Source organism: Uranotaenia lowii, chromosome 2 (assembly GCF_029784155.1).
Source record: "Uranotaenia lowii strain MFRU-FL chromosome 2, ASM2978415v1, whole genome shotgun sequence".
NCBI classification, from domain to species: Eukaryota; Metazoa; Arthropoda; class Insecta; order Diptera; family Culicidae; genus Uranotaenia; species Uranotaenia lowii.
In genome coordinates, this window is record NC_073692.1 from 17,107,754 (window position 1) to 17,124,773 (window position 17,020).

The 17,020-nt window shown below is 34.5% G+C and overlaps 1 protein-coding gene across 1 annotated transcript in view; it reads right to left on the reverse strand.

Moving 5' to 3' along the window:
* Nucleotides 1–4,737: 4,737 nt before the first annotated feature.
* Nucleotides 4,738–17,020, reverse strand: part of LOC129741111 (protein bowel-like) — a 55,365-nt gene continuing 43,082 nt past the window's right edge. Inside the window, exons 5-7 of the mRNA XM_055732819.1 lie at nucleotides 6,897–7,053; nucleotides 6,029–6,136; nucleotides 4,738–4,958 (exon numbers count right to left, since the gene is read on the reverse strand). Coding sequence (XP_055588794.1) covers nucleotides 4,738–4,958; nucleotides 6,029–6,136; nucleotides 6,897–7,053 — 486 coding nt within the window. The remainder of the gene's footprint in view (nucleotides 4,959–6,028; nucleotides 6,137–6,896; nucleotides 7,054–17,020) is intronic.

Below are 17,020 nucleotides of genomic sequence, written 5' to 3' on the forward strand. Positions count from 1 at the left end.
ATTTTTGTCATTTTTGTCATTTTTGTCATTTTTGTCATTTTTGTCATTTTTGTCATTTTTGTCATTTTTGTCATTTTTGTCATTTTTGTCATTTTTGTCATTTTTGTCATTTTTGTCATTTTTGTCATTTTTGTCATTTTTGTCATTTTTGTCATTTTTGTCATTTTTGTCATTTTTGTCATTTTTGTCATTTTTGTCATTTTTGTCATTTTTGTCATTTTTGTCATTTTTGTCATTTTTGTCATTATGACAATTATTGGGATTTTTTTTTTAAATTTAGATTCAGAAATCGATTTCAAAATAGGAATTCGAAATATTTATTCAGGTTCAAAATGCAGAATTGAGATACGTTATTAAAATTCAAAAGGGCTTAAATTAAAACACAAACCGGTGAAAACCACTATTAGAAAATAAGATCTGAAATCATTTTCAAAACTGCGTTCTTTGAAAAATATAAATTTAAATTTAAATTTGTTTTTATAGGATTGTAATAATAAAATAAATGATTAATGATAATTTATTGTTGATGAAATAACTTGTACTTAATTTTCAAGTTCAGAAAAATTCAGCAGGAAATATATTGTTTTGGTTTGCTGTTTAACATTATACTTTAAAAATAAAGATTTAATCTTAAATCAGAATGTATCGGGTTTACAAGAGTTGAAAATAAATTTGATTTGAACGCCAAAATAGTTTTTCTAAATAATCTCATCTCTCATTTATTTTTTAGAGCTTAAAAAAAACGGATCACTCTTAGCACTTATTTTCGAAAGAAATGATTTGAAAAAAAAAAACTAATAATATAAAAGAACCTCAACCCGAAAAATGAGATATTCTTAGTATCACTTTTAATATTTTTATGTATGAATTTTTCAAGCAAAAATACTATAGGAAAATATTGTCACTAAAACCACTCCCACGAGGCCCTGGGCCTCTATTTTATCACAGTTAGAAAATAATTTTTTGATCTCAGAAATCTTATGAACTACCCTAAAAATTTTCCAGTCAAAATGACCGCCTTATAGTTGTTGTAAAAGTTTGTTACAGACATCAAATACATCAAACTTAAGAGGAAGACGCTAACAATTGTTTCCCGGAAAATTTCATTTCTGGACCACTGTGCATAAAATGGTAGATAAAAATAAAGAAAAATAAAATATGAAATCTAAAAGAACATTCTTTAAAATATGTTTAGAAATTTGTTTGAAACTTGGAATTCAAAGTTTAAAACTTAGATTTGATATTTCAAAATAATCTATGCAATTCAAATGCAAAAGTGTTTTAAATTTTTTATGCAAATTTTCAATTCCAGTTCCAAGAACGCAGACTCAGTCTAGAAAAAAGGTCTATTTTCTGTCGTTATTTTTGTAATAATTTGTCTATAAAAAATCGAAAAGACGGAAAAAATTTAAAATTTTAATTCGCATAAAAAACATAAATTTCTTTTATAATTCAAGCAGTTTTTACATGTTTTTATGAGTATGAACTTATTTCAATAAATTCTCGAAGAAGTTTCCTTCCAACCCATTTTAAAATTATGCTTACTGTTGAGTGGTGTTTTTTTTCAAAGATTTTAATTATTTTCCGAAGGCAGAGCATCAACAGGTGATTTTAAGTTTACAGTTGAACGTAGTTAAGCGAGAGTCGGATGGGTTGAATTTGTTTTTTCGCTGAAAGAGGTTTCTCACTTGTGCAGGTTCTGGTTTACAGAAGGTCAGGAACACATAAATGCATTTATGTAATACAGAAAAGCATCAAGTTCATGTGTAATTGATAAAAATCAGATCTGATCTAACTGTTTTGTTAGAAAGAAGCGAGAATTTGAAGTTTTCTCGAGTGTGTTTCGTTCTGGAATTGTGAATATTTCTCCGAGAAGATTACTCTATATGACTACTTTTTCAGTTCTCGTTGGTAACACAATGTCGTTTTAGTTCCAAAACATCAGTATAAAAATGGGATATTCTCTAATTTACTTAGTCTAGCCAGGAGAATGACTCTCTTGAATGTGTTTTACATTCTCACTTAATGAGATTTTGTGCTGCAAAAAGCTTGAGATTTGATGATTCCTCTCACTCGTAGAGGTTTTTCGCTTATTTTGTTCTAGTTTATCCAGGTTCGGCTGTATTTGCGAAAAATCTGTATAAATCTGTATTCCGGTATAAAAATCTTTAAAATAAATCTGTATCTGTAATACAGAATAATCTTTTTATATGATACCGCTGCTCTGGGCACTGGTTTCTCTCATTCTAACTCAAATTTACTCAATTTCCCACACAATTGACCACAATTTACCACAATTTCAATCATTGGCATCACAATTTGTGTGATCATCGACGTATCTTCTCTCTTTATCTCAGTCCCCCGTGATGAACACGGTACAAATGTGTACATCATCACACGGTGAAATGAAACTACGCATACTATGGATAGCAGTTACACTGCAGTCTTGGCAGAAGTTAATGAGTAGTAATCCCATATCACTCAGTAAGAAATGCGCACTTTACCAGTGAGGGAATGCTAATGTGTAGAAATGATCGCTAATGTTATAGATGGTAGTTGAAGGACTAGACTGACGAAATTCAATAAAGATCAACTCCTTTCCACCACTGAAACCTGCGTTTGATTACTCATTTCAACAGGTTATGGACCCAGATACGTCTGGACACGGAAAACGAGATAATTAAGAGGGGTACTCTCAATACTTGCGGTTAGTAAGTTCATCAGCGAGCCAACAGCTAGAGTACCATCAGCGCAGAAACCAGCCTGCGAAATATCCTTGGCCACCTGAGTTCGAGGCCGTGAAGTCGGATTCCGAGAGGGTTACCTCGATGCCGCCACAAGCCTCGCTGTGCGAAGTAGTTCCACCTCCCCGTGGTGCAGAGTGGAAACGTGTCTGCTTTATGCAGATGTACGGCCGAGAGAACTACACCCCCCTTATGAAGACCCTCACTATCGAACACTGATCACGGCAATGGAATCACTTTGGAAACCGACTCCATTTGGTGAAGGTGTGAAGCTAACCGTGCCGATGTACCTGGAAGGCTGGCGGGTCGTTAAGTAACGTCAGTCTCTAACGGTTGCCTTTGGGGCACCGGGACACACCCCACAGTATCCCAGTCCTTGCTGCGCTAAGCAGGTCACTGGCGCAGTGGACCGTTTGTTATGTTGCTACTCGTGGGATTCAAGATGAGAAAAAATGTCAATAAAGAAAAAAGGGACGGGACGGATAAAGGCGAGAGCCCGAATCCGTTCGGCGGGAGTAGCCTTAGGCGTTCGCCGGTTAGGCAATCTGCCAACCCGGTGGACTCGACGGTGACGTCGGTGGAAACGCCGAGCGATGTTCGAGCGGACCCGTACGATGAAGTACAGGAGGCGCTGGAGGACCTACTGAGCTCCCCGGAACTCCAAGATCCGGGAGCTCCTGTAGAGTTGGTCACGGCCATGGCTGGAATCGCTGACCTTGTGGAATGTGTGAAGGGGAAGTCCAGCATCCACAAGGAAATACGCGAGAAGCTAGCCAGGGTGATGCAGCTTTTCAACGCAGCCAACAAAGCTGTGGTGGAACGTCTTGCGGAGCCCGAGGCCAGACCATAGGAGCGAGGGCCGGCAAAGACCCCTCTGAGGGCGGACACCATCCGCCCGAAGAAGGTCAATGGTTTTGCCCAAACAGAGGGCGGTCTTGCGTTTGCTGGCAACAGCAAACGTAAGAGAGGGTCTCCCGGGGAACTCAGACCCGGTGACCCTAAAAAAAAGAGCGAAGGATCCGTCTGTCCGGCAGAATCCTGCGGCCAGCGCTTCCAAGCGGGCGGAAGGCCCTGCAGAAATGGCAGGTGAGCCGACGAGCGCGAACACCGGGTGGCAAACGGTATCGCGCAGAAGGGGAAGGCCCAAAGGTACGGAGACGGGAAAAGCCAATCCTCGACTCCAACGACGCAAACGTCGCGTCAGGGAGAGGGGAGAGGCGATTGTCGTCAAAGCACCTGAGGGCACGTACGCAAATGTCTTGCGAAAGATGCGTACGAACGAGGACCTCGCTGGTCTAGGCGAAAAAGTTCGGAGGATCCATCGGACACGCACCGGCGAGATGATCCTCGAACTAAAGCATGGTGCGGGAAACTCCAGCGGGACCCTTACGGCTAAGGCAGCCGAAGCCCTTGGCGACAAGGCTGAGGTGCGTGCCCTCTGTAAGGAGGTGACCATCCGGGTTAAAAACCTGGATGAAGTCACGACGAAAGATGAACTGCGGGTGGCACTGGTCGAGCAGTGCAAAATCCGCTCAGACTGCTTATCGTCACATTCGTGATCCGGAGCTAAGCTGCAGCCAGCACGCGTGATTTTATCCAACCCTAAAATTTGATTTTTCTGTGGCTATGAAGGAGGCTTTTTAAACGAGGGTTTAGTGTCCAACAACTTCAGCAACACAGAGTCAGATTGGACGTTTGTTACTAAATTTGGCGTTCAGGCTCTTGTAGCGATCAAAGAGTTGAAGTCGAGAAGATCATTCTGGTGCTTTGTTGCTACGCTGCGGTCGCATGCGCGTGCTTGCCTTAGACGGATGAAAGCTATTTCGGGAGCTTCGTAAGAGGTGGTTCGGCCAACGGTTAGTCGCCAGCGAATTTATCTGCCCTGGAATGGTTTCTGAGGCATTCTGGATAAGTGTTGCCAAACGAACTGTTGCTAATTCTCAAGGCTTTAGAGTGGTTCAATTATCTACGAGAGGTTGCTCTTCTGGGGTTACTAGAAAGCAACGACAAGAGGAGCGACGATGACGATGATGGGCAAGATTCCGTCAATCCAGAACTGGGCCCGGAGACGTAAACGGGCGTTTCTAACCGATATGGCGTTGGTATGCCGCAGAAAGGCGACACATGGAATACTAATTGGATTTGCAGATGAAATGCAGATTTTGATGATGATTTCGATGACCGAAGATCTGTATCGTGCCACGCATACACGATCTTTGAGAATTTAGTTTCGTGGTTAACGAAACGTCAGCAGGCGCTCAGTCTGTCATCAACCGAATTTGAGATTCGAGCCCTATGGTCAAGGAAGGTTTGTGGCTAACAAACTTATTCGGTGAGTTGGGTGTAGTCAATGCTCCTTTCACACTAATGGAGGACATCATCCCATGTATCCAGTACGTGAAAACGAAGACGTTTACGAAGACGCTACTGACAGAGAGGCATGCGAAGCAGCTCAGCGTTCTCAATTCGCGAACTGAGGGCAGGTGTTAAACTTACGGTATTCGGCGGACCCTGAAGAAACTGTTCCTGTACCACCACATTGCCGAGAACAATGGATCAATGATTGCTAATGACAGGTGATGATGATAAACACGGTACAAATGTTTACACAATCACACGGTGAAATGAAACTACTTATACTGTGGTTAGCAGTTGCACTGCAGTGTTGGCAGATAATAAATAGTAGTAATCCCATTTCACTCAGTAAGAAATGAGTACTTTCTCTGTTGAGGATTGTGTACTAATGTGTACAAGTAATAGGAAGCAATCGCTAATGTAATAGATGGTAGGACTAGACTGACGAAATTGAATAAAGATTAACTCTATCCCATCACTGGAATCAGCGTTGAATTACTCATTTCAACAGGATCCGTTTACAATTTCTGGGAAAGACTGTTTCAATTTATCTCCATTGGAATCTTTTCGTATATATTTGTAAGTAATAGGATCCATTCCCGTTTTTTTAAACCTTGATGGAAACCAACAAAGAGCGATTTAATTGAAACCGTTAAGACTTTCCATCGGGATGCTGTAGCTGCAAGATCAAAGTCCGATCATTTACGTGACCCACGATTCCCGGGTCTCGCAAATCAGACCCACCGCCTGAGGGCACGATCTCGTGCAAGAGACCATAAAATGCAATGGCGGGCGGCTTCTTCGTCCCACATCTTCAAGTAGTGCCATTTTGCCACTTGAATTGAGCGCAACAAAGTTGCAAATACCTACCCAAGCAACTTGCGGTTGCATTGTTGGTTAGAGCTTTTCATATCGTTTTTTTTTCCTACACCCATCGGGTAAATGAATTGCCGGTCCCGCGGAACCATCATCTTGATCGTCGTCGTCGTCTTTGTCATCATCTTTTTGCATCGCGGCCGCATCGACGTTCCATTTATCTTATCGTGGTTTTGAAATATAAATAAGAGGCTGAGGAGAAGAAAAAACGGCTACATGCAACACACTTATTGGCAGCAGCACACGAGATACCGGCTGTCATTTTAGTGCGGAAAGATTCGTTTCAATGATTGGTAGAAGGAGGGGGAGTCCGGGAAGGTTTGCTATCTTTGCATCTTCGAGGACCGAGGAAGCCGAGGATGATTTATCGTTTTTTTTTTCCTCCCATCATATGAGACCCCCGCCATTCGTTCTGTACCATCATTTCCCCACTCTTTTTGATTGAATGCAACCTGCTGATTTGAGAATGAAAATGGGATACTCAAGACATCTTCGTCATCGAACTGAGGTATTGGTTTAAAAAGTCGAATTCTGGGAACCGTTCAGTTTTTAGAATGATACAAAATCTGTATCTAAGTCTGGGACCTATATGATACAGGTTAATTATCAAACTTAAGATTTCTGCGACGATTGTCTGGTGTAAAGCATCAGAATAGGCAGACATTAAACACTGTTGATGATTTGGCTCCATCGTTTTCATTGCCAGTCAAGATTCTCTTCAACAGTCTCTGGAGGATTCAACTTTTTTACGTTTGCTACCATTCCGTTAAGCGGCATCACTCATCTAGTTATGCGATGTCAGCTTGAAGGGCCATACAGTCAACGGTGTTATGGATCTTTCGAAAAATCTTAAAACCTTCGGCCTAAAGAAGTGTATCGGATTGAAGTGTTGAACACAGGTCATTCACGAAGATTATAAACAATAGTGGTCCGAGATGACTTCCTTGAGGAACTCCAGAAGGTATAGCAAACATTCGTCAGCGCGTGTTTCGTATTCTGGTGAAAGCCTGATGGTCTCTAAGCTAGAAGGCAATCCACTCGAGTGCCCAAGTCGGGAATCCTTTGATCCGACTTTGATCTGCGAAAAAACGTGAAAAGTGAACTAGTCTAATGCAGATGCAATGAAATTCCTTCATTTAGGCATCATATTCAATCGTCAAGTTTTGTTCAACTACAAACTTGAATCAATGAGATGTCGTTTCTGCCGCTTCCATTCAACGGAATATGTAAAAAAAATTGCATACCAACCAAGTCTCGGAACCTCGGTTAATTTGCCGACAATATTAAAGAGCTCTGTACCTACCAACAAGCGAATAAGTGTATACGCTGTTCTGAGTTGTACAAAGTGCAGAGCAATTCATTTGGCACAAATCAATTGACCTGCCAATGCCAACATCTCGCATTGACTCACGCCTCTCACCCCTTCATTAATAAAAAGCCCCCTGCGTTCCAGACTTCTTCTGACTGAAGTCTGAACGTCTCGTCGCGCGTCATCAACCCACGACAAATCCTTCTCCCCGTTCTTATGGCTTTGTGGGGGTAGGTAAATCTGAAGCCCCGAGACTCGCGGGAATCGCAATGTTGTAAGTAATGTGACTTGTGCAACCGCGCTTTTGACTGGCTGCTGACGCGGAATCGGTGGATGAGGTGCCAAGACTACCCACCTGCCTGCCCACCCTTAAAGTGCCGAACAGAACTTGTTCTACAGCTTCTGTGGCCATGTGATGGGAGACATTCAAGAATATACACGCTGATTGCTAATGGCTTCTTGAATTGAATTTTCTGCCGGAGAGCGAAGGTTTCGTTGAATGGCGTGATTGAGGATTGAGCTGTCCCGGAATGTGTGCTGCGGGAATTGGATCTGTTGATGGTGAGAAGACTGGGAGCAAAAAAAAACGGTAGCAACTCGAGGCTTTTTCTTCTGCATTTCGAATTGACAAGTTGTGTAACCCGATTTGCTACCACCACCGCCAGTAGCAAACTTGTTGGGACCGATGATGATTTCATGAGTGCTATTGACACCATTCAATGATGTCCGAGGCGTTTCTTTTGATTCGTGTTCCTAGGCCAGTCGAATCTAATACCTGGATTAAAATTTATAGTTGAAATTTCAATTCCGGGCTTACAGATCTAACAGATAAACTCAATATATGGTTGAAACAAAACTAAAATGACAAAAATGACAAAAACGATAATAATGACACAAAAATGACATTGAAAAAACACAAAAATGACACAAAAACAACACAAAACTGACATCAAAATGACATAAAAATGACACAAAAATAACACAAAAATGACAAAAAAAAAAAAATAAACAAAAGAACAACAAAAATGACAAAAATGACAAAAATGACAAAAATGACAAAAATGACAAAAACAAATAATCATTTTGTCATTTTTGTCATTTTTGTCATTTTTGTCATTTTTGTCATTTTTGTCATTTTTGTCATTGTTGTCATTTTTGTCATTTTTGTCATTTTTGTCATTTTTGTCATTTTTGTCATTTTTGTTATTTTTGTCATTTTTGTCATTTTTGTCATTTTTGTCATTTTTGTCATTTTTGTCATTTTTGTCATTTTTGTCATTTTTGTCATTTTTGTCATTTTTGTCATTTTTGTCATTTTTGTCATTTTTGTCATTTTTGTCATTTTTGTCATTTTTGTCATTTTTGTCATTTTTGTCATTTTTGTCATTTTTGTCATTTTTGTCATTTTTGTCATTTTTGTCATTTTTGTCATTTTGTCATTTTTGTCATTTTTGTCATTTTTGTCATTTTTGTCATTTTTGTCATTTTTGTCATTTTTGTCATTTTTGTCATTTTTGTCATTTTTGTCATTTTTGTCATTTTTGTCATTTTTGTCATTTTTGTCATTTTTGTCATTTTTGTCATTTTTGTCATTTTTGTCATTTTGTCATTTTTGTCATTTTTGTCATTTTTGTCATTTTTGTCATTTTTGTCATTTTTGTCATTTTTGTCATTTTTGTCATTTTTGTCATTTTTGTCATTTTTTGTCATTTTTGTCATTTTTGTCATTTTTGTCATTTTTGTCATTTTTGTCATTTTTGTCATTTTTGTCATTTTTGTCATTTTTGTCATTTTTGTCATTTTTGTCATTTTTGTCATTTTTGTCATTTTTGTCATTTTTGTCATTTTTGTCATTTTTGTCATTTTTGTCATTTTTGTCATTTTTGTCATTTTTGTCATTTTTGTCATTTTTGTCATTTTTGTCATTTTTGTCATTTTTGTCATTTTTGTCATTTTTGTCATTTTTGTCATTTTTGTCATTTTTGTCATTTTTGTCATTTTTGTCATTTTTGTCATTTTTGTCATTTTTGTCATTTTTGTCATTTTTGTCATTTTTGTCATTTTTGTCATTTTTGTCATTTTTGTCATTTTTGTCATTTTTGTCATTTTTGTCATTTTTGTCATTTTTGTCATTTTTGTCATTTTTGTCATTTTTGTCATTTTTGTCATTTTTGTCATTTTTGTCATTTTTGTCATTTTTGTCATTTTTGTCATTTTTGTCATTTTTGTCATTTTTGTCATTTTTGTCATTTTTGTCATTTTTGTCATTTTTGTCATTTTTGTCATTTTTGTCATTTTTGTCATTTTTGTCATTTTTGTCATTTTTGTCATTTTTGTCATTTTTGTCATTTTTGTCATTTTTGTCATTTTTGTCATTTTTGTCATTTTTGTCATTTTTGTCATTTTTGTCATTTTTGTCATTTTTGTCATTTTTGTCATTTTTGTCATTTTTGTCATTTTTGTCATTTTTGTCATTTTTGTCATTTTTGTCATTTTTGTCATTTTTGTCATTTTTGTCATTTTTGTCATTTTTGTCATTTTTGTCATTTTTGTCATTTTTGTCATTTTTGTCATTTTTGTCATTTTTGTCATTTTTGTCATTTTTGTCATTTTTGTCATTTTTGTCATTTTTGTCATTTTTGTCATTTTTGTCATTTTTGTCATTTTTGTCATTTTTGTCATTTTTGTCATTTTTGTCATTTTTGTCATTTTTGTCATTTTTGTCATTTTTGTCATTTTTGTCATTTTTGTCATTTTTGTCATTTTTTGTAATTTTTGTAATTTTTGTAATTTTTGTCATTTTTGTCATTTTTGTCATTTTTGTCATTTTTGTCATTTTTGTCATTTTTGTCATTTTTGTCATTTTTGTCATTTTTGTCATTTTTGTCATTTTTGTCATTTTTGTCATTTTTGTCATTTTTGTCATTTTTGTCATTTTTGTCATTTTTGTCATTTTTGTCATTTTTGTCATTTTTGTCATTTTTGTCATTTTTGTCATTTTTGTCATTTTTGTCATTTTTGTCATTTTTGTCATTTTTGTCATTTTTGTCATTTTTGTCATTTTTGTCATTTTTGTCATTTTTGTCATTTTTGTCATTTTTGTCATTTTTGTCATTTTTGTCATTTTTGTCATTTTTGTCATTTTTGTCATTTTTGTCATTTTTGTCATTTTTGTCATTTTTGTCATTTTTGTCATTTTTGTCATTTTTGTCATTTTTGTCATTTTTGTCATTTTTGTCATTTTTGTCATTTTTGTCATTTTTGTCATTTTTGTCATTTTTGTCATTTTTGTCATTTTTGTCATTTTTGTCATTTTTGTCATTTTTGTCATTTTTGTCATTTTTGTCATTTTTGTCATTTTTGTCATTTTTGTCATTTTTGTCATTTTTGTCATTTTTGGCATTTTTGTCATTTTTGTCATTTTTGTCATTTTTGTCATTTTTGTCATTTTTGTCATTTTTGTCATTTTTGTCATTTTTGTCATTTTTGTCATTTTTGTCATTTTTGTCATTTTTGTCATTTTTGTCATTTTTGTCATTTTTGTCATTTTTGTCATTTTTGTCATTTTTGTCATTTTTGTCATTTTTGTCATTTTTGTCATTTTTGTCATTTTTGTCATTTTTGTCATTTTTGTCATTTTTGTCATTTTTGTCATTTTTGTCATTTTTGTCATTTTTGTCATTTTTGTCATTTTTGTCATTTTTGTCATTTTTGTCATTTTTGTCATTTTTGTCACTCTTGTAATTATTGTCATTTTTGTCATTTTTGTCATTTTTGTCACTCTTGTAATTATTGTCATTTTTGTGATTTGACAAAATGAACAAAATTGACAAAATTGACAAAATTGAAAAATTGATAAAATTGACAAAATTGACAAAAGTGACAAATTTTACAAGATTGACAAAATTGACAAATTTGACACAATATACAAAATTGACAAAATTGACAAAATTGGCAAAATTGACAAAATTGACAAAATTGACAAAATTGACAAAATTGACAAAATTGACAAAATTGACAAAATTGACAAAATTGACAAAATTGACAAAATTGACAAAATTGACAAAATTGACAAAATTGACAAAATTGACAAAATTGACAAAATTGACAAAATTGACAAAATTGACAAAATTGACAAAATTGACGAAATTGACAAAATTGACAAAATTGACAAAATTGACAAAATTGACAAAATTGACAAAATTGACAAGATTGACAAGATTGACAAAATTAACAATACTGACAAATTTGACAAAATTGACAAAATTGACAAAATTGATAAAATTGACAAAATTTACAAAATTGACAAAATTGACAAAATTGACAAAATTGACAAAATGGACAAAATTGACAAAATTTACAAAATTTTCAAAATTGACAAAATTGATAAATTTGACAAAATTGACAAAAACTTTAAAAAATAAAAGATATTAAAAAATACAAACATGGCTTGAAATGTGATTCAAATAGCATCGTTGCAATATTATTTTTGCCTTTCTAACAGAAAGGTTTGGTTATCGGTCGATTGGGAGATCATTAATTATGGGTCTTAGACATTCTGAATCTGAATTCTGAATCTGAATTCTGAATCTGAATTCTGAATCTGAATTCTGAATCTGAATTCTGAATCTGAATTCTGAATCTGAATTCTGAATCTGAATTCTGAATCTGAATTCTGAATCTGAATTCTGAATCTGAATTCTGAATCTGAATTCTGAATCTGAATTCTGAATCTGAATTCTGAATCTGAATTCTGAATCTGAATTCTGAATCTGAATTCTGAATCTGAATTCTGAATCTGAATTCTGAATCTGAATTCTGAATCTGAATTCTGAATCTGAATTCTGAATCTGAATTCTGAATCTGAATTCTGAATCTGAATTCTGAATCTGAATTCTGAATCTGAATTCTGAATCTGAATTCTGAATCTGAATTCTGAATCTGAATTCTGAATCTGAATTCTGAATCTGAATTCTGAATCTGAATTCTGAATTCAGATTCAGAATTCAGATTCTGAATCTGAATTCTGAATCTGAATTCTGAATCTGAATTCTGAATCTGAATTCTGAATCTGAATTCTGAATCTGAATTCTGAATCTGAATTCTGAATTCAGATTCAGAATTCAGATTCAGAATTCAGATTCAGAATTCAGATTCAGAATTCAGATTCAGAATTCAGATTCAGAATTCAGATTCAGAATTCAGATTCAGAATTCAGATTCAGAATTCAGATTCAGAATTCAGATTCAGAATTCAGATTCAGAATTCAGATTCAGAATTCAGATTCAGAATTCAGATTCAGAATTCAGATTCAGAATTCAGATTCAGAATTCAGATTCAGAATTCAGATTCAGAATTCAGATTCAGAATTCAGATTCAGAATTCAGATTCAGAATTCAGATTCAGAATTCAGATTCAGAATTCAGATTCAGAATTCAGATTCAGAATTCAGATTCAGAATTCAGATTCAGAATTCAGATTCAGAATTCAGATTCAGAATTCAGATTCAGAATTCAGATTCAGAATTCAGATTCAGAATTCAGATTCAGAATTCAGATTCAGAATTCAGATTCAGAATTCAGATTCAGAATTCAGATTCAGAATTCAGATTCAGAATTCAGATTCAGAATTCAGATTCAGAATTCAGATTCAGAATTCAGATTCAGAATTCAGATTCAGAATTCAGATTCAGAATTCAGATTCAGAATTCAGATTCAGAATTCAGATTCAGAATTCAGATTCAGAATTCAGATTCAGAATTCAGATTCAGAATTCAGATTCAGAATTCAGATTCAGAATTCAGATTCAGAATTCAGATTCAGAATTCAGATTCAGAATTCAGATTCAGAATTCAGATTCAGAATTCAGATTCAGAATTCAGATTCAGAATTCAGAATTCAGATTCAGATTCAGAATTCAGATTCAGAATTCAGATTCAGACTCCGAATTGAGATTCAGAATTCAGATTCAGAATTAAGATTCAGAATTCAGAGTCAGAATTCAGATTCAAAATTCAGAGTCAGAATTAAAATTCAGAATTTAGATTCAGAATTCAAATTCAGGGATCAGAATTCAGATTCAAAATTTAGATTCAGAATTCAGATTCAAAATAATGTAGATTCAGAATTCAGATTTAGATTTCAGATTCAGGATTCAGATTCAGAATTCAATTTTTGTAAATTTTTTTTCGGCATATCGGTGAAAAATTTAGATTCATGGAGAAAGAATATCAGAATTGTAAATTAATGAAGATGTTGCGAAGTAAAGTATGGTGTACGTTAATAAGTTTTCCTTGCAAAAATGTTCTTTCACACTTTTCATCATCCGTAAATTTTCTCCTCACTTTTCTACCCATCTTTATCAATTTTCAATTCTGAAATTGTTTCTCCCAGAATACTAATTTTCACAGTTTTTGATAAATTTGCGATGACTTAAAGATCATTACGCATGAAAACACGATTTTGTATTGTGAAAACTTTTTTTCACAATTTTTCTGAAATTAAGGGTGCTGCATACTTTTAGGGGTAAAACCAAACTACTAAAAGTTGTAAAATCCGAAATCATAAAAAAAAATTTTGGATGAAGAAATTTCAATTTTGACAAACGCGTGATGCAAAACAAACATATTCCAGCAAATGAAAATGAGATTTACAAGATTAAGAATTCAGATTCTGAATTCAGATTCAGAATCCAGATTCAGAATTCAGATTCAGAATTCAGATTCAGAATTCAGATTCAGAATTTATATTCAGATTCAGAATTCAGATTCAGAATTCAGATTCAGAATTCAGATTCAGAATTCAGATTCAGAATTCAGATTCAGAATTCAGATTCAGAATTCAGATTCAGAATTCAGATTCAGAATTCAGATTCAGAATTCAGATTCAGAATTCAGATTCAGAATTCAGATTCAGAATTCAGATTCAGAATTCAGATTCAGAATTCAGATTCAGAATTCAGATTCAGAATTCAGATTCAGAATTCAGATTCAGAATTCAGAATTCAGATTCAGAATTCAGATTCAGAATTCAGATTCAGAATTCAGATTCAGAATTCAGATTCAGAATTCAGATTCAGAATTCAGATTCAGAATTCAGATTCAGAATTCAGATTCAGAATTCAGATTCAGAATTCAGATTCAGAATTCAGATTCAGAATTCAGATTCAGAATTCAGATTCAGAATTCAGATTCAGAATTCAGATTCAGAATTCAGATTCAGAATTCAGATTCAGAATTCAGATTCAGAATTCAGATTCAGAATTCAGATTCAGAATTCAGATTCGGAATTCAGATTCAGAATTTAGATTCAGATTCAGAATTCAGATTCAGAATACAAATTCAGAATTCACAATCAGAATTAAGATTTAGAATTCAGATTCAGAATTCAGATTTTTGTAAATTTATTTTCAGCATATCGGTGAAAATTTAGATTCTTGGAGAAAGAATATCGGAATTGAAAATTTATTATGATTGATGTTGCGGGGTAAAGTATGGTGTGCGTTTATAAGTTTTCCTTGCAAAAATGTTCTTTTGCGCTTTTCTCTTCATTTTTCTATTCATCTTTATCAGATTCAGAATTCAGATTCAGAATCCAGAAAAAGAATTCAGATTCAGATTTAGAATCCAGATTCCAGATTCAGATACAGAATTCAGATACAGAATACAGATTTAGAATTTAGATTCAGAATTCAAATTAGGAATTCAAAATTCAAAATTCAAAATTCAGAATTTTGAATTTTGAATTCAGAATTCAGAATCCAGAATTCAGAATTCTGAATTCTGAATTCTAAATTCTTAATTCTAAAATCTTAATTCTGAATTTGAATTCAGAATTCAGATTCATAATTCATATTCTGAGTTCAGATTCAGAATTCAGATTGAGAATTCAGATTTAGAATTCTGATTAAGAATTCGGATTAAAGATCAACCTGGAATTTGAAATTGGAAATTATATTCAAATATTAGACTAAGTGTTGTAACTCAAAATTCAAACTTTAGAATCAGAATAAGATTTCAGATTTAGTTTCCAGAATGAGATTAATCATTTAATAGTCATATTACTTTCCCCTCCTTTTGTGAGAATTTTTTCTTTTATGCATGGTTGAGCTCTTAAAAAGGTATCATGCTAGGCCACGTGTTACGGCTATCCATCAATATTGTAGTTGGTTTTACTTATTCAGTAAAAAAAGCATAAAAAAACAGTAAGATTCGAACCGTGACCAGCATCGTGAAAGTTCTGGTTGCTACCACGGTACCATTTCAGCGTGATATAAGTTTTGGAAATTCAACTGTTTAAATACCATTCTTTCCATACATAAAATGAACTCCTTACATACCAGTTCGCTTTTCCCCAAAAAACGTACTATGCATCATTTTTTTATATTGAGATCGGAATTTTTCGTGTTTGAATATCTGAAATCATACTTATATGATGCAGAGGGAAGGAATCTATCATGTGTATTCTATATTATTTTAAATATTTCCAAATATAACTTACACTCTGTTAGAAAGGCTCCAATCCACTGTTAAGTGTATTAAATCGGGTTTTTATTCTGAAATCAGGATCAACATTCCAATCGGAATTCTCAACTCATTATTTTTATTACCGACCGTTGGTTTTCATTCCTTGCTTTTCAGAAAAAGGAAATGAATACCTGTTTTCGGCACCTCAGAAGAACTTTTTGGCCGAATGGGCTCATTTCGAAAGACAAATATTATCCCGAGAAAAAAAGCATTCCAAAATACGTTCAACATCAACAACCGTTTTCGAATGTTCAAACAATTCCTGCGATTCACCCCCGAAAAAAGAACCTTTCATTTGATGCTAGCTTTCCGAATGGCTTCCCCATAAAGTTTGGTGGTTGGAATATTTTTTTAGCCACCTCTCACCACCTCGCCTTTAAAGGGGAAAGGAAGCTCGACAAAAAAAAAATCGGAAAGGAATGTGTTAAATATGGCAGCATAATACTAATTAATGTAGCTTCTCGCTTTCCGCGTTTTGTCACTGCTGCTGTTGCTGCTAATGAACTTTCTACCGAACTTTTCGAAAACCGTTTCCCTAAATATAAACGTCGAACTATCTCAGAAAATTTCCGCTTATAAAGAGTTGCCATTGAAATTTGAATAAATTATTCAAATTTCAAAGCCATCGCTCAGCATCAGCATCAGTTCGTCTCGACAAAATCAAAGCCCCAAACCTAACAGGAGAACCAAAACGAGAAAAAGTAACACAACAACGCAGCTCAAGTGTTGCTGCCGTCTTTGGCGTTTAGCCGTCAATAATCACAAAAAGTTCAAAGAGGTCCTCACTGTCTCGGAATGTTTTGGTTTCTTTCTTCCAAGGAGGCAATCGAAGGAAGAAAAACTTTTCTCCTTCAGTATGCAAATTTCGGCCAATGTTTCGCTTAAATAGTTGGTTGTTTCCAAATTTTCGGGAGTAAATTTTCGGCCAGGTTACAAAAAAAAACTGCAACACATATGCCTTCGATCGCCTTTGAGATGAAAGAAAGAAAGACATGAAAAAAAAATCAACCCCAGCACTTTAGGTGAGCGAACGTGATTGCTTTTTAATGATCTGTGCTGAATATTAATAGCCTGAAAAAGGGGGAATTTAAATTTACTTGGGAAAAAAATCCGAACCAAAATTATTCATACCTCATCGTCACTTATAGGTTGATTGTTTTCTTCTGTGTTTTTCAATTTTCTAAAGTTAGAGGTTCGAGCATAAATTTGCAT